At 33.6% G+C, this 23,429-nt stretch overlaps 1 protein-coding gene across 1 annotated transcript; it reads left to right on the forward strand.

Moving 5' to 3' along the window:
* Window positions 1-1,094: 1,094 nt before the first annotated feature.
* On the forward strand, window positions 1,095-23,223 carry LOC134269282 (DNA mismatch repair protein Mlh1-like; the record flags this gene model as incomplete). Its single annotated transcript, XM_062751481.1, has 12 exons — window positions 1,095-1,166; window positions 8,000-8,112; window positions 8,450-8,543; window positions 11,635-11,788; window positions 13,540-13,612; window positions 15,745-15,931; window positions 16,341-16,441; window positions 16,670-16,778; window positions 20,904-20,967; window positions 21,644-21,808; window positions 22,628-22,720; window positions 23,107-23,223. Coding segments are annotated over 12 exons (1,342 nt in total), but the record flags the coding sequence as incomplete, so codon positions are not given.
* Between the last annotated feature and the right edge of the window lie 206 nt (window positions 23,224-23,429).

Consider the following 23,429-nt stretch of genomic DNA (forward strand, 5'->3'; position numbering starts at 1 on the left):
TAACATTATTTCTCTTGATAAACATTATGATTCCTAATCGGTATGTGATTGAAATAACAATTTTTCCATATAGCCCCTATCTTATTATCAGACTTGAGGAGAAGAAAATTTTGCATTTCAATCTTAACAAATTCCGTAAAAAATACTTTGGCAAGTTTGTCTTTATAAAATGTTGAATTAATTCCAGTTTAAAAAAAAAATACACAAAATTTGATTGTGTTGTCATTTCATATCACAATGATTTGAAATTTTCAAACTAAAAAAAAAAAAAAACCACAAGATTTCAAGAAGTCATACAATTAGTGAATAAACTTTGGAATTCATTCTGAATTTTAAACTTCATGCATTTGACAAACAGACATTCTTCACTTCATTATTCTACCCCCTCCCCCTTCTACAAAAATATAGTGCCAATAAGTGTGTTTCTGTGGCCCTTAATTTAAAAAAAAAAAACTTATGGGACATGCCAAAGTATGAAATTTTGAAATAAAAAATGTTTGAATACTTTTATGAATAAATTAATAATTTAAAATTGTTTTTCACTTTTGGTTTAATATGTTTTTGTACTATATGTAAATGTCTAAAGTTGAAAATGTGCAATTAGGAAAATATGTTATTTAAGATTAAAATTAAGTATACGTAAATTTATTTATTCTTGCACTTTAATTTAAGGGAAAATAAAATCTGAATTTATTCAAAGAAATTGGTGGATAAAAAAGTGCTGTTTCAGTCAATAAATTTATTGAAAAAAAAAAAAAATCATAAAAATTGTCCTTACCTGAAAGTTCAAATAAGTCCAGTACATTAAAAAAAATCAAACAAGGTATGTTTGTCGATTTAGATCAAAAATAAAAAAAATCCAAATAAATGTCAGTCCAACAAGTCAATTATCAACCTCGATTGATGATCGTAATGCAATTTCTATTTTTTTCTTTTTTCTTTTTTTTGTAAGAATAAACACAACACTCTGTGGAGTGTCGCTAAATTTGTCATTACGGCTTGATTAATGTCGCTGTATTGTCAAGGTGATGGGCTAGGGCAATGTCGCACTGTCACCCAAAGTGGGAGAAATCATAATCCGTGTCTAAAAATAGCTGCAGACAGTCAAAAGAAGTTTACATCATAGAGGACCATAAGGCGCATTTCTTCACTAATGCAAGGACAAGGTTTTTATAACTTTTGTCCATTGCAATTGATAATAATTTTGTGCTCTTTCTTTATATGCTGCATTATGTGATAATTATACAGTGATGCTTTAAGCCAACACTTGTGTGGGTTATATAAATGCCCTTATTAAGATGGACATAACCATGTCATATATACAGGGAGAATTGACATTTCTGGCCAAATCCCAACATATCAGGGAAGCAAATATAGCACTTAATGTTATGCAAGAGGTTCATGGGCCACAGAGCTCACCTGGGTTAATATGGTCATGCTCTTAACTCTTTCACTAGCAGATTTTTTCTCACCAATATGAGTTGTAGAAAAGTTTGTCCCCCTTAGCATGCCAAAGATTGTTTATCTGATTTTTGTAGAAGAGTAGGCTCATACAGTATTTCAATTCATACCGCCAAAATACGGCTGAAATATTGCTGACTCGGAGTAATACAGCTATAGTCAATCAATTAATCAAAAAGACTTACACTTTTTTGAGGTACATTAATTAATTTTATTATTTACAAATTGTACGTGCTTCCAAACTTTTCAATTATAAACAATCTTTACAGAGCTTCAGATAATTAAACATCTAAAACAAAATCCTCTCAAGTGTTCATGCTAATTTCTTCTTTCCTTTATATTCCCACTGGACACATAATTACTGTTGATATCAGTCTAGTTAAAAATGAAGACCCTAAAGCGACCGTCTTTAAAAGGACCTGAGTACAGGGAGCCCTGATCTAGCAATTGGCTACAGAACTTTATTTCTATTATAAGGTCTGCCAAAGATTATGCCAGACATTGGGTTTAATATAAAAAGAAGATCTGAACACTTTGTCACTCAGATTATGGAAATATACAGTCAAACCTGTATTGAGAGACCTTCCAACAGTGGAAAGAAAAAAGCTTGTTCAGGAGAAACTGCAATCTAATTAAAATTACATGTAGATGTTAGATCCGCTCGCACACTCGCTACACTAACAGAGAAACTGTAGACGTAGTGTTCTACACCATATTCTAGAAATGATATAAATTAGATGTGGATTCTCAAAAACTCCAGATAAATTTTAGAAAATTTGTGACATGATCCGGCGAGTTTTCCTTTGAAGTCAACCGTACTGTAACTGCGATACAGAACACTTTTTGTGGGCGTTTCTTATGCAAATGAGCAGAAACTGTACTGTATCTGCAAAATATCAAAGATACAGTACGGTTTATTTTTAGCGATGACGGAAAGCTGTATTCATATTCAGACACAACAATCGTTCAATTCGCATGATAGCACTGTTAGTAATTACTCAAAATTTGAGGTGATTTTATTAAGAATAAAATTTTACAAAATAAACTTATATGAATGTCGGATTCAAAAAATTTAGAAAGGAGGGAGTGGGGCAGATCAAAAAGGACTATCTTGACCCCCCTAAAAAAAACCCTGAAAATCGTATTTGGGGGGGGGGGGGGTAGGTTTATAATCAACCAAGACACTATGTGCGTGAAATCGTTACTTGTTGATAAATTAAAAAGAGTATGTATATACGATTGGCAAAAATAATTTACAAAAGCGAAAAAAGAAAAAAAAAACTTTAAGTTGGGTAGGATTGAAGGGGGGGGGGCAAGTGTGAGTACTGGACCCCCCTTTGGTTACTCTACATTTTATTAAAAACTGAAGTAAAATACCCTCCCCCCTTTCTTTCATCTGTTTATTTCAATTTTGTATATGATTACAGGTTAGAGGATATTGTCGGAGATTTCTCTCAGAATACGATATCCTCAAAGCATTTTTGTTTCAAAATATTCTTATATATAAAAATGTTTTGCACTAATTCATAGCTTAAATAAAAAAAAATGTCAGCAAGAGCTGAATTGAGAGAAAAAAAAAGAAACCTACCCAATCAAATCTAAATAATTTTTTTGGAAAACAAATTATATAATGCATCCCTCAAATAATTATTTTTAAAATAATAGTAAATAATTACATGCACGTCCACCTCACTCGGCATTTCAGTTGCGAATGCTTAAAATGGGATACTAAATCAACTTTCTGCTAAAATCATCTGATTGGTTGAGAGATATGTACCCAAATATGAATGTAAATTGGTGAGGTCATTAGAAAGGTCATGTCACAAGTCATTTAGAATACTCGTTTCCTACTGTATCAGAGATACAGGGCGGGGCCCGGCTCGAGCTATCGCTCTCGCCACAAGCCCCGCCCTGTATCTCTGATACAGTAGGAAACTCGTACTCTAAATAATACTTAGAATTACCAAATGCAATGGTCAGTTAATATCAAAAGACAAATTCTCTCCACTTTATACAACCATTCCTCTTGTTAAAAAAAAACTAGGCTTTTTGATATCAGAGATAACTGCTTCTTCAATTAAAATGGTAGTTGCAAATTTTCCTAGCTTGTATTAATCAGTCATCAGCAAAATTACTCTGTTAAAAAACACTGAATCTACACAACAGTACTCTGAAGTTGATATTGAAAGGATGCCTGAGTTCCTCAGTGTAAACATTTATGTAGTCTTCAGAGATCAGGTCTTCCGACAAACTGATGGAATCCCCATGGGCAATTATTGTGCTCCTATTTAAGCTGACATATTTTAATTAGCTCTACTGGTCAGAGATCAAAAGAACTTTTGCAATAGTAAGGTGTCCATCTAGCATCTCCATCTGTTTGTCTTTCTATGCATCTGTCTTTAAACAATTTTCAAGATGCTATGGTTTGATTTCAATTTAACTTAAGATGTGTATCAGTTTTTGATTTCCATGGTTATCCAACAATAAAACTGGTTTTAGATATAGGTCATGTATATTATTTTGTTCTTGATACTGCAGCACTTGACCAATTATTAACATTTAATAACAAATATTGGGAATCAGCTGACTCCAGATCAGGTCATGTGATTGGACAAAATGGCCACTAAAACATAGAAAAAATGGCAATGAAATTTGATGACTTCTGACTGAGTTATGCAGGTGACCTTTTATAGAGTTACTTTATGTAGGAAATTGCATTGGGAGGAAATAAAATGACCACATAGGACAGGTGACCAATGGATAGAGGTGACTGCTATGACAAGTTTGACTGTATAAAAGTATGAACATGTTATTTGGTCAAACTGCCTTGAACATACAAGTTTTTAGTTGTCAGTCATCAAAGCCCAACCTGTAATACAAATTGTGGAGACTCGATCGGTGACTATTTTTTTAGCCAATTGGCAATTATGCCAACAAAAACTGAACAAAAATCCCTTAAAACAGGACAGAGTGGGGGCAACTGTCGTCCATCGTAATAAAAAAAACAGCTGCAAATAGAAAAAAAAACAAACAAATGAAATTAGTACGAATGTGTAAATTACTTAAGACTGCATGAAACGTAAATGTGTTTTTAGTTGTCGTTATAGCACAACCTGTAAAAAAAAAATTATGTACACTCTACAGTGGCTTATTTTTTGCCATTGGACAATAATCAAGCTGACTTGGTATGGGATGATAGATATAACTTGGCCACATACCACAAAAAGCAGTGGTTTTTTATAAGGATTTTTTTTTAGGTCACATGCAAAGCAGAGTAACATGGAGATCATTTAACATGGGGACCATTTTGCTCAAGGTCTTTCTAGTATGTTTAACTCTTTATGTTGAGAACTCTAAGAAGTTTTTTTTTTAACATATTATGTATTGCTTGGGACTAAGGCTTTTATTAAATACAATTATTATCAACCTTGTGACCATTGAACTTGACCTTTGTCATATATTTCAAATTAACTGACTGACGCATCAAAATCCCTCCTACCCCAATCATTTTGTTTTTCAGCACTCTAAATTTTTAGCTCATTTGAGCCGAAGGCTCAAGTGAGCTTTTCTGATCAAAATTTGTCCGTTGTCTGTCGTTGTCGGCGTCGGCGTAAACTTTTCACATTTTCATCTTCTTCTCAAGAACCACTGGGCCAATTTCAACCAAACTTGGCACAAAGTATCCTTGGGTAAAGGGGAATCAAGTTTGTTCAAATGAAGGGCCACGCCCCCTTCCAAGGGGAGATAATTATGAATTTGTGAAAAATTTATGGCATTTTTAAAAAATCTTCTTCTCCAGAACCGCTGGGCGAGGAAAGATGAAACTCATGTGGAAGCATCCTCAGGTAGTGTAGATTCAAGTTTGTTCAAATCATGACCCCCGGGGCAAGGGTGGGGCCAAAATGGCCGACCCAAGTTTTACATAGGAATATATAGGAAAAATCTTTAAAAATCTTCTTCTCCAGTAACACTGGGCCAGGAAAGATGAAACTCATGTGGAATCATCCTCAGGTAGTGTGGATTCAAATTTGTTCAAATCATGACCCCCGGGGCTAGGGTGGGGCCAAAATGGCCGACCCAAGTTTTACATAGGAATATATAGGAAAAATCTTTAAAAATCTTCTTCTCCAGTAACACTGGGCCAGGAAAGATGAAACTCATGTGGAATCATCCTCAGGTAGTGTGGATTCAAATTTGTTCAAATCATGACCCCCGGGGCTAGGGTGGGGCCAAAATGGCCGACCCAAGTTTTACATAGGAATATATAGGAAAAATCTTTTAAAAATCTTTTTCTCCAGAACCACTGGGCCAGGAAAGATGAAACTCATGTGGAGTCATCCTCAGGTAGAGCAGATTTAAGTTTGTTCAAATCATGACCCCCGGGGCAAGGATGGGGCCAAAATGGCCGACCCTAGTTTTACATAGGAATATATAAGAAAAATCTTTAAAAATCTTCTTCTCAAGAACCACTAGGACAGGAAAGATGAAACTCATGTGGAATCATCCTCAGGTAGTGTAGATTCATGTTGTTCAAATCATGACCCCTGGGGCAAGGGTGAGGCCAAAATGGCCGACCCAAGTTTTACATAGGAATATATAGGAAAAATCTTTAAAAATCTTCTTCTCAAGAACCACTGGGCCAGGAGAGATGAAACTCATGTGGAATCATCCTCAGGTAGTGTAGATTTAAGTTTGTTCAAATCATGACCCCCGGGGCTAGGGTGGGGCCAAAATGGCCGACCCAAGTTTTACATAGGGATATATAGGGAAACCTTTTAAAATCTTCTTTTCAAGTACTTCAAAGCTATGATTTGTGATATTTATATGGAATCATCCTCAGGTAGTGTAGATTCTAGTTTGTTCAAATGATGAACGCCTTGGGGGGGGGGGTGGAGTAAATTCAAGCCTGATGTGCTCAGGTGAGCGCTGTGGCCCCTGGGCCTCTTGTTTATTTTTTTCCCAGCTAGGGAAATGCAGGGTTCTCCAAATTTGAAAATTTAACCACGGAGGAAGCTGCGAGAAGACAAAAAGTGACGGAAAACACAAATGCGTGTTAGACTTCCCAATTTTCATTAATCAATGATTGGTTTTTAAAATTTTTAAACTTAACCAATGCAACACAAAACATTTAAAAATAACCTGTGCAACAATTTTTAAAGCAAAAAAAAATAAACTGAAATAAAAAGGATTATGTATCTTACTTCACAAATGTACAAAAATTTGCCCAAAACTGTAAAAACCTTTGAAGGAATTTACAGAAAAATATTTGATACAGTAACCAATGGCAATATTATTCAGAAACTAATAATTATAAGTTGTTAGCCTGTTGTATGAAATGTTTTGTTTAAATATGACCAGATCTGATGAATGGGTAGTACCGTATAAGTGGAAATTTTAGCGAGACGCAAATTTAGTGATTTGTCCTTAAAAACTGGTAATTTATTTTTAGCGAGATTTTATTTTAAGTTAACACACAAACGAACATTTGGAAAGGTGTTCCTTTTTTTTTTTTCTCTAAACGTTCTATTTTTCTAAATATTGCATTTTTAACCGAGTTTACCCCTTTGTTTACTTCTCCACGTGTCCCAGTGCGAAAAGTAGCGCCACGCGATGTTTCATAAAAACAGGAAGTAACTCAAAAACTAAGACGGCAATTGTCACTTATGTACTATATGTACATTTCATCAGAAAGATAATGAAGTTAAACTTGAAAAACAGAGCATGGGAAATTGATTAAATACAGAGGAATATGAAATTTTGAAAGAGTAATTTTTTCTGGCACAAAAACTTGAATCGGATGCATGACGATTATCAAACTCGTACTTATAATTGTCAATCATCTTTTATAAACAAATCATCTAGGTCTAATCATGAAGTGAACATGTTGAAGTTCCCCAAAATTATTTACTTAGTATGTAGAGGATAATTAGCTCTCAAAATATTGATCATCAGCTGATTGACTCTTTATTGTCACGCTCCACAGCATAGTCGCCGATTAATGACAGTTTGTTTTAGCACGACCTGAATTTCTCTTGAGCTGCATGGCAGTTGTTGTATAAACACAATTAACTACTCATTAGTCATCAAAAAAGTAGGGGTCAGGACTGAAAAGCAATAGAATTTAATCAAGGCGGCTGCTAATTTTAACCATGGCGCAGCTTGTTTAACCTGGCGCAAATAAATTTAAATATGGCGGGTCGTCATGGTAAAACCTCTTGTGGAGAACCCTGGAAATGGAAAACTTTTTGTATTAAAGGACATCAAAAACCAACTTGTACCAAAGTCATGATTATTTAAACCTTAGAATAATTCATATATATTTTGTGTTATTTGCAGATTGCTAAAACTTGCAACTTTACAGTTGTAAGAATTGACGAGATCTACTTTATTTATCAACATTGCAATTACATTGATTCTGTTAGCTTCTTGCAACTTGTTTTATATCTTTAATCAGAAATCTACTCATAATGTTTCTATACAGTAAAAATTCAGGGAACTTTTATGTTTAAATAAAAAAATTTTTGGTGTCTCTTTACAGAGAACTATTGGAAATTCAACATGAGGACAAGAAGTTATCCTTCAGATGCCATGGTTACGTGACGAATGCTAATTACTCTCTGAAGAAATGTATATTTCTTCTTTTTATTAACCGTAAGTATTGAAGTTTGATATGCAGCATCATGTGTCTTAAAGTTAATTTAAACAATATCCTTTAATTAATCACAACAGATAAGATTACTATAGGATGTATTCGTGTAATAACAAAAGATTTGACTTGTAGCAGGTATAGGAGAGAACAATTTCCTGGAAAAGGTCACATTTAAAAACGAAAATGAATTGTCGCGAACTTGTTTTTCCCTTGTAAACTGCGAAATAAAGTCGTCACGAATAAAAGTTGGTTTACAGTATTCAATGAAGTTCAACTCTACTTCCTTCCAAGATATGTGTTTCTCATATCTTTGTGCTTAATTATTTTGTGTATTTGTAGACCGACTGGTAGATTCCTCCTCTCTACGTAAAGCTGTGGACACCATCTACCAAGCTTATCTCCCCAAAAACATGCATCCCTTTGCCTATCTAAGGTACAGTATAACTCAGTTATAACCAAGTCACTGGGACCTGTCAAATTACTTTGCTATATATCCATAATTTATTATTCCGTATATGGAATTCATTAAATTTCTTTTGCTGGGGATCCAAGATCCAATTAGCTATATCCCTGACTTTGCAATATCCGTGTTTGTTCTAATTAAACAAGTTTTTCTGTAATAGTAGAATTAGGCACACTACATTGTTTCAATTTCAATGACATTTGAACCTTTCAATATTTTAAGATATTAAAATTTGAAGTCATTCTTAAATATTCTTCTTCTCAAGAGCCACAAGGTAAGAAAATAAAAACAAGCTAATTCAGAGAATTCGTGTCCCCCGCTTAGGGAAAAAGTCGGATCCCCCTGACTGAATTTGTAGAATTATTATATGTATACATGTATACTGAAGCAAATAAAATACATGTATGTCAATATGCATATAAAGATTTCTTTATTATGTGTATAGAAGATTCTTTTTATATGGAATATTTATCACACTGTAATGATGATTTTATAACCTCATAAATTTTTCATTTCACATGCTGAATACTATCATTTAATAAAAAAAGAAAAGTATTTAAAAAAAAAAAGAAAAAAAAAGACAAGTTCGACTGGGATTCGATCCCGGGACCTCTCGCATGCGAAGCGAGTGACATGACCACTGGACCATGGAATCGCTCTAGCCGATATCAAGTATATGCAGAACTAAAGTCACATACATGTATATATTCATATTCGGTATTCTCAAAATTTTACACAATCCATGGTGTTTGATTTATTTAGCCTTTATTAAACAGTTCTAATAGATGTAATAAGAACATAAAGTCCGCCGAGAACCTGTTTTATACGCAATAACTCTCCTCATGCCCCTGCGCTAAAAATAGCGACATGTAATACTATAAATACTAATAAAACAAACGGGGCGGGGCACTTTGAGAGGGGCGAGAGACGTCCTAGGGAGTTTTGGTATAAAATTACATTGCATAAGCTCAAAATCTTCTTGAAATATCGCCCGGAAATGATAGTGTTACACACAGACAGAATGTATAAATTTACGACCTTGAACTTTGACCTTTTCACCTCAAAATCAATAGGGGTCTTCATTAGGCCACAGGGAGTTGTTATATAAAATTTCATTGCAATAGATCAAATGGTTCTAGAGATATCGTGTGGAAACGAAAGTGTTTTAACAGACAGAATTTGCTTATTTATGACCTTGACCTTTGACCTTTTGACCTCAAAATCAATAGGGGTCTTCTTTAGTCCATAGGGAGTTGCTATGCTAAATTTCATTGCAAAAGCTCAAAGGGTTCTCGAGATATCGTGTGGAAACGAAAGCGTTACAGACAGACAGAAAGACGGACGGACGGACGGACAAACCCAAATTAATATCCCCCACTTTTCAAGCGGGGGACAAAAATAAATATGAAGTGAAACCTTTTTACCTAGTGCAAGTTTTGTTCAAATCATGACCCATGGGGTAGGGTTTTGGCCAAAACAGGTAATCAAAGTTTTACATCTACTTAGGAAAATTTAGAGAAAATCCTTAACTTACTTCTCAAGAACAGTCCTGATTAGTCATATTTATATAGAAACATACTCAGATATGTCAATTATGACAAGTTTTTTTTCTTCAAATCACTCAGTTTAGTCAGTAGATAGAATGAGATCACTTAGGTCATCAAAATGTGTATTCTAATTAATTTAGAATGTAGAATTAATTTTTATTTTCCAATTTTAATGATTTCAATTCAGAATGACAAAATTTTTTTTCTTGAGGTCAAGCCTGGGGGGCCATAAAACTGCACGAGTTCACTTTTAATCTCGGTCTAACTTTCACATAAGGAATTTATTGTGAAAAAATTGAAATTGATTGAGATCAGAAGTGAACTTGTCTAAGTTTATGGTCTTGGAGCCAGTAAAGCACATGGATGTTTTTTCCGTCCTAAAGACCTGTTACGATCAGTACATAATAACAGATCGTAGGTCAAGACACATGGGACCCTGGCCATGAAAAACATGTAATTGAAAAGTCAAATTATACCCATTATATTATTAAGCAGGACTTTGTTCATATAAAAATAATGACCATTAACTATAGATCGCATCATTTGAAAATCCTTTGGGAACAATCCTGAGAAAATTGTTTCAATGTTAATCATTGTTCTGGGGAAAAGGATAGAAAATCTGCATGAAATAAACATAGGTATGATTTCATTGTTTTTAGAAAATGATGCATATACACAAAGGAGATAAGGGATTTTTTTAATTAGTTATTATACTATTTTGTTTTTTGTTTATTTTTTTACCAGTTCAATTGTCAGGTGTAAAATAGGTCAATGATGTGGTTTCTGTAAAAGTATATTGAAGTCATTGTTGAAATAAATGGGCCCTACTTAGTCATTTTTGTTGTTGCATTATTGTGAAATTCATTATCTACTAGCATATATTCTTTTGTGTACAGATAATTGATGTTATTTTTGACATTTTATTGTATTTGTCTAATAATTGCAAACATAAAATATCAATACATTTTCTACATTTTTAAAAACACAAAATAATAGAAATCTTGATTACTTTTAAAGGCATTGATCCAAAAACTGGCAATAAAAGCTTGATTTATTTGTTCCAAAAATATCTAAAAAGAGAAAAAGACTTTTCTTTTTTTCCCTCTTCACCAACTATCCAAGTTTTACAGGCATAAGAATTTTTGCTCTAATATTTCTGTTATGATATTATCAATATGAATGTATGCATATGGTTGGAGTTCCACTAATAAGCTGGGTACCTTTCCCCTTTTCAGTTTTTTTTTTAATTAATTTACATTGAGATTGAAAAGGATTTTTTTGTATCATTGGAAATGTCTTATTTTGGCAAATTTGTATGAAACCAGTGGATCCAGATTAGAGAATATTGACTGTATAGTGAAAGGACTAAATGTAAATGAAAGGAAGTAGATTAATTTTGCTAATGATGCTTATTGTGAAGTTATGCAGTAACTTGTTCCTCATATATATTTAGGAATCTAAAGTATATAGTCTTTAGAGAGCATTATACTAATTTTTAAGTTCCATGTTTTCAGTTTGGAAATTGCTCCTCAGAATGTAGATGTTAACGTACACCCTACAAAACATGAGGTTCATTTTCTCCATGAGGAGGCCATCATTGCCAGCATTCAGTCAGCTGTAGAAACCAAGCTTCTGGGAGCAAACACGAGCAGGACTTACTATACACAGGTTACAGTCTATCAGAGAAATTGTAAAATTTACAAATTACAGATCTGGGGCCCATTTTACAAGAGAACTTATGACTATGACCAAAAATGTAAAATTAATAGTTTTGTTTGAAAATGCTTGCATAAGAAATCTTGTGAAATTCTTTAAAAAAAAACACACAATTTTCATATCAATGTAAAAAAGTTATGAGCAGAATGAAATTTTGGTTCTTTTTAAAACTGTCCCCTGTTGTACACAGGTCTAGTTTTACTGTGCACAGGACAAGATTTACAATATACAGGTCTTTTACAGTACACAGGTCCAGATTTACAGTACACAGGTCTAGATTTACAGTACACAGGTCTAGATTTAAAGTACACAGGTCTTTTACAGTACACAGGTCTAGATTTACAGTACACAGGTCTATAGATTTACAGTACACAGGTCTAGATTTACACTATACACAGGTCTATAGATTTACAGTACACATGTCTATAGATTTACAGTACATAGGTCTATAGATTTACATTACACAGGTCCAGATTTGCATAACACAGGTCTATAGATTTACAGTACACAGGTCTAGATTTACACAATACACAGGTCTATAGATTTACAGAACACAGGTCTATAGATTTACAGTACACAGATCCATTGATTTACAGTACACAGATCCATAGATTAACAATACACAGGTCTATAGATTTACAGTACACAGGTCTATAGATTTACACAATATACAGGTCTATAGATTTACAGTACAGAGGTCTATAGATTTACTGTGTACTGTAAATCTATAGACATGTGTACTGTAAATCTATAGACCTGTGTATTGTGTAAATCTATAAATTTACAGTACACAGGTCTATAGATTTACAGTACACAGATCTATAGATTTACAAGACAAAGGTCTAGATTTACAGTACACAGGTCTATAGATTTACAGTACACAGGTCTAGATTTACACAATACACAGGTCTATAGATTTACAGAACACAGGTCTATAGATTTACAGTACACAGATCCATAGATTTACAGTACACAGATCCATAGATTAACAATACACAGGTCTATAGATTTACAGTACACAGGTCTATAGATTTACACAATATACAGGTCTATAGATTTACAGTACAGAGGTCTATAGATTTACTGTGTACTGTAAATCTATAGACCTGTGTACTGTAAATCTATAGACCTGTGTATTGTGTAAATCTATAAATTTACAGTACACAGGTCTATAGAAATACAGTACACAGATCTATAGATTTACAAGACAAAGGTCTAGATTTACAGTACACAGGTCTATAGATTTACAGTACACAGGTCTAGATTTACAGTACATAGGTTTATATGTACAGTGCACAGGTCTAGATTTACTATATATATTCATATCCAGATTCATTTACACAGGTAGTCTATACAAATCTTTGTTTACATAACACAGGTTAGATTTTCTGTTATAATTCAGATGTAATTTGTTTTGGTCTAGATTTACTGTACACATCTGATTTAATGCACACAGGTCAAGAAATACCCATTGGCCTATTCATACTAACTGCTATACGTTGGGTAAATGATAGTTTTACTGCATGAACACAAATCTTGATCTATTGAAATATTGAATTACCTGTAAAAAGTTGATCATCTCCCATTTATAGATCTTGGTGATTTTTGTAAGAAATTATATCAGCTATTTGTGCAAATTCAACTGCTTGCAAGTTTATTAGCTGGGAGATTTTAAATCATTAATGAGGAAATTTTCTGTGTAGGCATTGCTACCAGGAGCACCTGTATCCTTGGACAGTAAGGAGGAGGATCCAAATTCTTCTAAATCTAGTGGTGGTAAGAATATTTATAGAAATTAAATCTATTATTGTCAGACTTTTAGAATTGCGGTATGTTTAAATTAAGTTAAAATCTTCATGTCTTTATCATTTCCAACTCATCTTTACCATGTGTGTTGGGGGGGGGGGGGGGTAATGAGGTACTCAATGATGGTTCATCTATTCATCTATAGCTAAGTGTATCTATTTTCAGAGCTGAAAAATTCCTCTTAAGTATATTTTACACAAATTTTTCACAATGCTTTAAGTAAAACTTGAGATCAAAGTTACTTCAATTCATGTTAATATTAATAAATCTTGATATACAAATGTATATTCATAATAGATGACCTAATTTCATCCCCTCTTGAAGTGTTCATCCTGTGAATGGGAATTTTGCATTGGCTTTATATTGATTAAGTTTGTGGTACTTATCTTTGGAAAAATCAGCAGGAAAAGTGTTTAGGGGTCTTGCTAAATTTAATAGAATAGATCATTAAAGTAGCTGCAGGGAGTTAGATACATCTTTTGTACAGTAATATTTGTAATAAGGCAGACATTTGTCAGACTATTTGGAATTCCCAAAATTGTTATGTACGTCACTGAAATGAAAGCATGCATCTTTCTACAAGAATAATTTTTGAAGGGTATTAAAGCTGATTTTGTCATGTCCTGGTAGTTAAAATGATTTTACATAGGTTTGAAAGCTGATTTATTGAGAAAATATTTATTGCATGCTTCCATTGCTAAATCGGTATGGTAGTTCAGAGAATTTTTGCTTTATAGAAAATCTTTTATAAGAGCAGTGCTATCATAATGTTTGAAATGGAAAAAAGTCTAAGGGATATGACCCATTTATTGTAAGGAAACGTTTAGAGATCTCGTTTAGTTCTATATGTACCTTGCATATCAATCTGACCTGATTTTAATCAGATTGCTTGCATATCTGGAAAGATTCTTAGCTATAGGGAAACCAAATTTAAGATCAAGTGCCAATGACATCATTATTACCAATATACCTGTGTAAGGCAATTGTTTTCTATCAATTTAACTATATGTAAAGAAACTCACCTGCTGAATTCTATCTCCAGTAGTACTCATTGGCTAGCAATTCGGTTTTGATTCATTTTATATGAAGATGAAAGGAAGATGCTTTTGTGCACTAGCTGTTCTTAAGTGGATTGAAAAAACAGAATATTTCAAGGGCATGGACACCAGTAATTGTACCACTTTAGATCAGAAGTGTATCTTGTATGCAACTTGAAGGGGAAAAAGAGCTCTTATGATAAAAGAACATCTGATTGTTTTTCTTGTTCAAAATTTTATTTTTAAAAGTATAGAATCTAAGTGGGAGAATTGAATACATTCTTAAAATCTGTGTTATAGTTCAGGAACTTAAAACTTTGCATCTGAAGTGCAGGATTTTCTTTCAACATTTTATTGGTATCGAGTATTGCCCATTTTTTTAGGCAGACCATCTTATGATATCTTTATGTCAAAGTAAGGTGAACTGCTGTGACATTGCACTCATTGTATTTCAGAGATTTTCATATGATATTTGTCTGTTTAAACTCATGGAGCAGACAGAATAAAACGTTGCATTGTAATCAAGACAAGTTCAGTCTGTATTGAGAACTGCTGTACATGATTGATTGATGAAGCTGTACTCATCAACTGATCAGAAATTTAAAATTTACATAAATTATATGGAGATAATGAACAGTATTCAAGCTCAAAAGTCCATAAAACAATACCAAATAGGAGTAGAGCAAACACGGACCTCCAAAAAATCAGCGGTGGGATCAGGTGCCATGAAGGAGTGAGCATCCCCTGCTGACCATTCACACCCGCTGTGTTCTCCTTGTCATGATCAGGAAATAACGGAAAATCATGTCAATTCAGTGTGTAAAAGATGGACTAAAAATTAGTATGAAAAACTTCACACAGGCGGCATAGAATTATTTACTGCTTAAACAGTGTGTTGATAAATTGATATGTCACAGTGCAGAACATCTTTCACCAAATAAAAGAATGAATGTGTCTTTTAAGCATTTTTTGAATTGTTGAAAAATTCTAGAAAAGGATAGTAGTGATCTGTAACTGTTTTGTCCATTATAAGTTCAAATTGTTGGAGAATTTCACTGTTTTTAGGAACAGAGAAGACATATGCCCATCACATGGTCAGAACGGACAGCAGAGAACAGAAGCTGGACGCCTTTATGAAACCAGTCAACCCCGGCGGTGCCACTGCCACCACAAGCACCACCACTGAAGATGTCTCTAAAGGCACCACCCAATCTGAAGACAACCAGATGGAGACTTCACCCAGTGGTGATGTGTAAGTATGAATACCAGACACATGAAATCTGAAATCTGATATTAAATAAGAAATACATGCTCCATGTGAAAATCAGAGGGATTTGTAACTTTTTCTGTTTGATTATCATTGATTAATAGAAGTAGGTAGCATCTTAAATAAAGTTGAAGAAGAAAACATTTGAGTAATGAGTGTATAATCAAAATAGAAATAAACGAAATAATGTATTGAATGATTTGTATTGCTAGTAAGTAAAAAGTATTGTATTATCCAGAGGCCTGTTCAACAGGTCAACAGAGCGAACGTTTGTGAGCGCTTGCCAAAATCCCTTATACCTCCAATAGAAAGATTTGCATGTGCTTGCTCTTTTGAGTAGGCCTCAGTTGTTTGCTATTTATAGAATGGTATTACCCAGTTGTGCTATTTATAGAATGGTATTACCCAGTTGTGGTTCCCAGCAGAAGAGGAGGCCTGTCAAGCTCACCAGTGTTCTCACACTTCAGGAAGACATCAAAGAAAATATGCATAAAAGTCAGTTTTTATTTCTTACTTCTTAAATCAAGCTTCAACCAAATTGAAACTTTTTATCCCTATCTCCCCTTGGCCATCCTATTTTACCCATCACTAAAGGTCAAAAGACAGTTTTGTAGCAGGTCAAGGTCATTTATAAATGTTAAGAAGGACATTGTTTCATTCATTGATGACCTCTGACATTTTCTTGACATTTAAGGTCTTATAATTCGATTAAAATTTTTATAGATTTGAGAGAGATGTTCCAGTTCCACAAGTTTGTGGGGTGTGTCAATGAAGAATTCTCCTTGATGCAGCATCAGACCAAACTCTACCTGGTGAACACAACCAAACTCAGGTCAGGGAATTACAACAGAAGCAAGAGTAGAGCATTATCATTTGGACCGCTCTCTGGGAAAAGGGGTCTTAATGACAAAATTTTCGAAATTGACTTTTTTAGATATTTCAAATCTACAGCAAATTTGGGACACACAGTCAAAATTTGAGCATTTAATCTGCTATAGTTTTAAAGTTATACGTGTTTGAACGAAACATGTTGCAATTAAACAATAACGTCAAAGACGTTATTGGGTAACGTTATCTTTTTTTTTTTAAATGACGTCTTAGATACAAAGACTTTAAATAACGTTATCTTTGTAAAAAGAAATGACGTTTTTGAAACAAAGTCTAATATCAATTTGATTATAAAATAGAATAACATAATTTAAATTTTGACATAAATTTTTTTTTCCCTAACACATTTTAATAAAAATATGAAGCACATTTATTAAATTATTATTTGAGTGTATCCGAACATGTTGCACAGCGAATGACATTGTGTTTATGTATATCCAATCGATTCATAAAGGTTGACTACAATTTTTTTTTATTGATAAATGTTGATAAAGGATTAACAAAATAATTATAATAACAAAGATACAGAAAATTAATATACAAAACAAAGCTTAGTATCATTATACGTTATTCAAGCGGTTAACAGGTCCATTTGGAAATTGTGACAAGATAAATGTTTGCGGGCGTCAATAAGATCATTGGTCTGTAAACAAACTGGTCAATCCTGGGTAAAACTTCTCGTCTTCTAATACGCTGATCTTTACTTCTGCTTTTGAACCTTATTCCTCTACAGACAAAATACCAGGCTTTGTATTTTGTAATCAGTTGAGTACATTTGAATTCCCCGTAGAGATGTAGGAAAGTCTTTCATTCCAGCCGCTGTCATGCGGGGTACCCGAGAGCCGAGTGAAAACTGTTCCACGATTGTTTCAGTCTGATCAATGAATTAGTCTCCTAAGTTTTTAAGCAATGCAGCAAGCGTTAGACATTGAACTTGTATCATAAACTGATTTGTCCTGCTGCCCTGTCATAATTTGCCACATTAAACATATACATATATTCCATTAATGAAAAAAAATCTTGTTTTGGCCGTTGCAGTTATCAGTATGAACTGTACATAAAAGTTCTGTATTTCAAAGAAACCGAATAAATTAAATAATTGAATCTGGCCCATGTGTATTTGTAGCTTTACGCACTACAGTTTCATGTTGAGAAATTATTAAAATAAAAGAGATTTATCGTCTTTTCGGAAACCAAACTTCTGGATTTTATAGAGTCATGCAAGAAGTGGAAAGGCCATTGGAGAGCATAACGAGGTACATAACTCATTGGTATCGGATGTGTCAAATAAATATTACATGGCGTTCGGGAGAAGTGTTAAACGTTGAGACTGTCAAACCCTGAAAAGAAACCATAAATCTATTTAAAAAATGTGTGTTACGTTAATAATTAAATAGACCATCTTTTTAAAAATGGTTGTCCTCTCCCGATCGACTGTCTAAAGATGGCCCGACTCAAGACTTTTTTTTACCTACCAGGACACAATATTTTTTTCTTTTTATTCCTCTTATTCCGTCAACAAATATGTTGAAATTTTCTGGAAATGTTTTTTCCGACCTACCTAATGATCCAATGATTTACCCCAAGTCGGGAGAGAGTAAGAAAACACTATTTTAAAGATGGCCTAATTAACATGCGTGAATTTAACTTGTTGTATAAAATTTGAAAAGAAATAGTATTAGATTAAAGACTTAACATGATATGCACACGCTGTAGGAGGTTATTTTCGTTGAAAGAGGGAGATCAGCCTTACAGAAAAATTTAACAAAAACAAAACCAAAACAAAAAAAAAAGTCACATTACTTTTGAGGTGCACAACCAAAATTTATGTTATTATTCTTTTGAAGAGTGTTAATACTGATAAAGCTTTTAAGGGTTAACTTTGAATTCGCTTTGTTTTCTATTAAGTGTATAATTGTGAATTATTGCCCCCTCCTCTAGTTTGTATCTGATATAAAGTACAACATGAAGAATCACTCGTTTTCTCTTGGTGCAACTTTAGATAAAATCTCTCCATGATCGAACTTGTGTAAAAATCAATCAAATAAATGTAATATGTGTGTTTTCAATAAAAACACAAACTAAATTATGAACTTCCACAGACATCTCAAGAGTGGATAAAGTACATGTACTTAATTCACCCCCCCCCCCTTTCGGATTGAGTTTATTTGAGTTACTTTTCATGATATGACATGACATGATAGAATCAAATCTACCATTCTGAAAACACTTTACACTTATTTTCGGAGAATATCTATGCTTATGAATTAAAGTATAAAATAATAAAAATGATAGATTTGACGGAGAATGTTTTTAAAATTATATGATCGCTACATTTTTCTTATTATGGGGGTGAGTTGGTCAATCTTGTTAGCTATCAGATAGGGATTAGTCATGAAGATAAATATAATGTCATGTATGTTATCCACATTTCATACAAGTCCACATGCGGCTTCCTGTGATATATCAGTATGACAGTATCCCGATCTCTCTATCTCTAATGGTTTAACATCATTATGTATCGGGGATTCAAGCCAGGATCCAAGCCTCGCAATTTTTTTTCTGGGCAGGGGGTGCATGGATTCTGCATAAGTAAAAATTACATCCAAACCATAAATTTGTTGACGAGCAAAAATAAAATAAAACCAAACCCACCCCCCCCCCAAAATGTACACTCCTTTAAAAGTGTGTTAAACTTATTCCGTAGAGGGGTGGGTTGGACTGCTTTCGCTTCTTAAGCTTCAAAAATATAATTTCTCCTCAAATTTTAAATATTTGATTACTATGAAATTTGAGGAGGGTAAAATCTACAATTTTTAAGGGGGGGGGGGGCATTCGCGCATGGAAACTACACTTCGTTTTTAAAGTTTTTTGCTATTGATTAAATGAAAATATTATTCTTTTAGTGTATAATCAGTAATTATAAATAAATCCTAAAATCCAGAAGCAACACTTGTTGAAAGGTTGAACAGTGGAAAGGTGGAAAGTATCAAAGTATATGATACATGTATGTGCTAAATAAAATATGTGTATGAACTGCAAGCAATACAATGAAAAAAAATCTAAACACGCACTGCAGTTTTATACATGAAAAAGTATTAGAAAACAAATGAATTTCAATCCATCAACCAACAAAATAATGCTACAATTATACAAGGGTTTCTGATACGCTAGTCTCCTCATAGTCGTTCATGAGGAGAGTAATGTATCAGAAACCCTTGGCTAGCGAAGATGCGTGAACGCACAAATAAGCCGTATCATAAACTATTCAAACTCATTTAATATTGTCAATTTTCATGTATGCAAACTTTCAAAGTATATTAAGCATTATACTTACTGATATTTCATCGTCTTTTCTTCTTTCTGTGCTTATCCCTTAAATCGCTATGTTTTGAGGTCGGGCTCGAGTGACGTAATGTAAATAAAGATGGCAATTGTGAATTTTGGTGGATCATAAAATTTTACATTCATAGAGGCGGGTTTACGTATGAATAGAAATTTTGACACATAATTTGTTTCAGCGTTGTATTAACTATTCATTTCACTAGGATATCAAATCTAACGAAAAATAACTGAAGAAATTTTGATAAAGTATTTATATATTGTGTATATTCACCTTCAAATTGTTCGCGAAATGCAGAAAAAAAAAATCACACATAAAACAGTATAGTATTAAATACAGTGTAAGTTATATCAGAATATCGCTCGGGGTATCTTGAGAAAATATTTTAGAATGGCAAAGAAACTTATTTCACACACGATACGACGATCATAACACGTATTCATTTATACCTTCACTCTGAAAATGAAACAGAACAACGGAGAGTGGAAAGGAGGAAAAAAGAAACATGTGCGTTTTAGACGCGAAAATTTGACGTCACAATAAATACGTTTTCTCGACGTCAACGCTTATGTCATTAAGACCGGTTTTGTCAGAGAGCGGTCCATTTGATCAAATGTAGTGTTAGCATTTTTACTTTGTCTTTATCATTTTTACTCTGTAGTCCTTCTTTAGATGTGTAGGCATTGCTGCAACCATTATGCAAATAAAAGAAATCTTTTTTTTCAGTCGTGAACTTTTCTACCAGTTGATGATATTTGATTTCGGAAACTTTGGAATACTCCGACTTTCAGTAAGTATTGTGGTTGTAAATATTGTTCACTTCATAGCAGGTAATTTCTTAGCAGCAGAACTGTAGCTCTCTGCTTGAGAAAATTCGGACAGATATTGCAGAGATCGAGCTACAGATCCAAGTGTTGTTAAAACCTTCGTTTTACGCCTCTGCTTTTTTGTTGCTCACTTCGGATATCATTTCTTTTATTTTTTACTTTCCCCAGCTGTAAGAATGATATGCGATAATAAAGCATGTATTTTGCTCCTATTTTTTATACTTTACCTTTCAACGGTCCCAAACAGCCCTACATGGTATATGGTTTTTGAATGTCAGTTTAAAAAACTGACATGTTGGAAATCCTGCATAAATTGGAGTAAATGTATGGTCAATTATCAGATACCATTCCTGTAACGAGGGTAAAGCATAACTTGCAAGAAATAATACCAGCAGTGAGCGACCAAAAAAAAGCGGCAACGTAAATCAAAGGTTTTTACAATGCTTGGATCTGTAGCTCTCTGCGTTATCTGTCCGAATTTTCTCAAACAGAAAGCTTCAGTTCTGCAGCTAGTTATTTCTTCAATCCTAATTTGGTAGAATCTCATAGATTCATACAGTTAAGGAAATTAAATTGTGATGAAAAAGAAATCATGATTTTAAAAGAGTTTCCAAAAAATTTTTATTCCTTTTCCCCCAGGAGCCGGCCCCTATATACGACCTTGCTATGCTTGCCCTTGACCTAGAAGAGAGCGGCTGGACGGAGGCGGACGGTCCAAAGCATGACCTTGCTCAGTACATCGTGGATTTCTTAACGTCTAAAGCAGAGATGTTGTCCGATTACTTCTCTATAGAGATTGACCAGGTGGGTGGTCACTGAACATTTTATAATTAAGATTACAAAAGACTTAAAATGACTGTGATTCAGGCCATCTTTAAGGTAATGTTTGTTTGCCTCCTCCTGACTCAGGATAAAAATAATAGGTAGGTGGGAAAATATTTTCTCAGAAAAATTTCAACAAAGGTATGGGATGAGAAGATAAGGAATTAAAAGGAAAATTGTTTCCTAGAGATAAAAAAGTTTTGATTCGGGCCATTTTTAGCCAGTCGGTCAGGAGAGGTAATCATTTCTGAATAATTTAACATTCTTTGACCTTGTTACAAGAGAGATAACTCTCTTTTTGATAAAAGATCATTATTGTTGAGATAAAAAGAACATTTCTGAAGTTAAAACCGCAAATTTTATGCATTTTATTCATAAATTTTAGCTTTAAAGTAAGGTTTACATGTTGAGTAAAAAGAGGAATGGTGACCCTTAGCATATGCAATTGATTGTTAGTGGGCTGATAAAAAGTTGTATGGTTGATAGTGACCATGTCATCAAAAACAATTTATCATTGAGTTAAATGTTGACTGAGGTTTTCATACTAATTGTTAAGCCATGATTTACATTGAATTGTGAATGGATTTTTCCGTTATTTCCGGATCATGACAAGGAGCACATGATGGGGTTGGCCTGTCCGCAGGGGATGCTCACTCCTCCATGGCACCTGATCATCTGTGATTTCTCTGCTCCAAATTTGTATTGTGTAAAGAACTTTTGAGCTTGAATACTACCAGGTATTCATTATCTCCATACATTTCATTTTCATAAATCAAGTATTTGATGATTGTGTATTTACAGAAGGGAAATCTCTGCACGCTGCCCCTCCTGCTTGATAACTATCTCCCCAACATGGAGGGCCTCCCAATGTTTGTACTCAGGCTGGCCACAGAGGTAAGGATTGGAAAATCACATCATTTTGTGGGGGTTTCAAATTTTTCGTCGTTTTGGAGGAAAAAATATGGGCTGGGGATTTGATTCTATTGATGAAGAGAAGTTGAATAGTTACACGTGTGAATTTTTTTTAAAACATTTTATAGTAGACATGAATTTGTGGGTCTTTCCATACCTCAAAGGGATGTTAAACAACAAACAAACAAATAAAATTTTAATCTCTCTCATTATCTAATTAGATTATATCCATAAAGTTTTGAAATGAATAAAGAAAATCTCATATTATTTTCTATTAGGAGGGAACTCCATATAGGTAATACAAGTAATAAGAAATGTAACTCTTGTCAATTTTACATTTTGTGTGTATTATTCTTTGGGAAATTCAGGTAAACTGGGACTCTGAGCGGGAGTGCTTTGATACGTTCTGTAAGGAGACCAGTGAGTTTTACTGCTTCAAGTCCAGTTTATTTCAGAGTCAGGATAAAGAGCCTACTGATTCACAGGTAATTAAGAGGGCTGGGTGGTTGTACTGATCTCCTTTAGAAGAAGAGTTCCATATTAAGATATACAAAATTGATGAAATTTAAAACTAAAATTTATGACATTTTTCTTTGCCAAATGATATTTAACAGCGTAAGATATATCTAAAAGAATAATTGATAATTGATGGTTTATTGACCCCCCTCCTTAAATCAAATTGTGCTATTTT

The sequence above is a fragment of the Saccostrea cucullata genome, unplaced genomic scaffold, assembly GCF_032062105.1.
Source record: "Saccostrea cucullata isolate Sc308-1 unplaced genomic scaffold, CSIRO_AGI_Scuc_v1 ctg9384, whole genome shotgun sequence".
NCBI classification, from domain to species: Eukaryota; Metazoa; Mollusca; class Bivalvia; order Ostreida; family Ostreidae; genus Saccostrea; species Saccostrea cuccullata.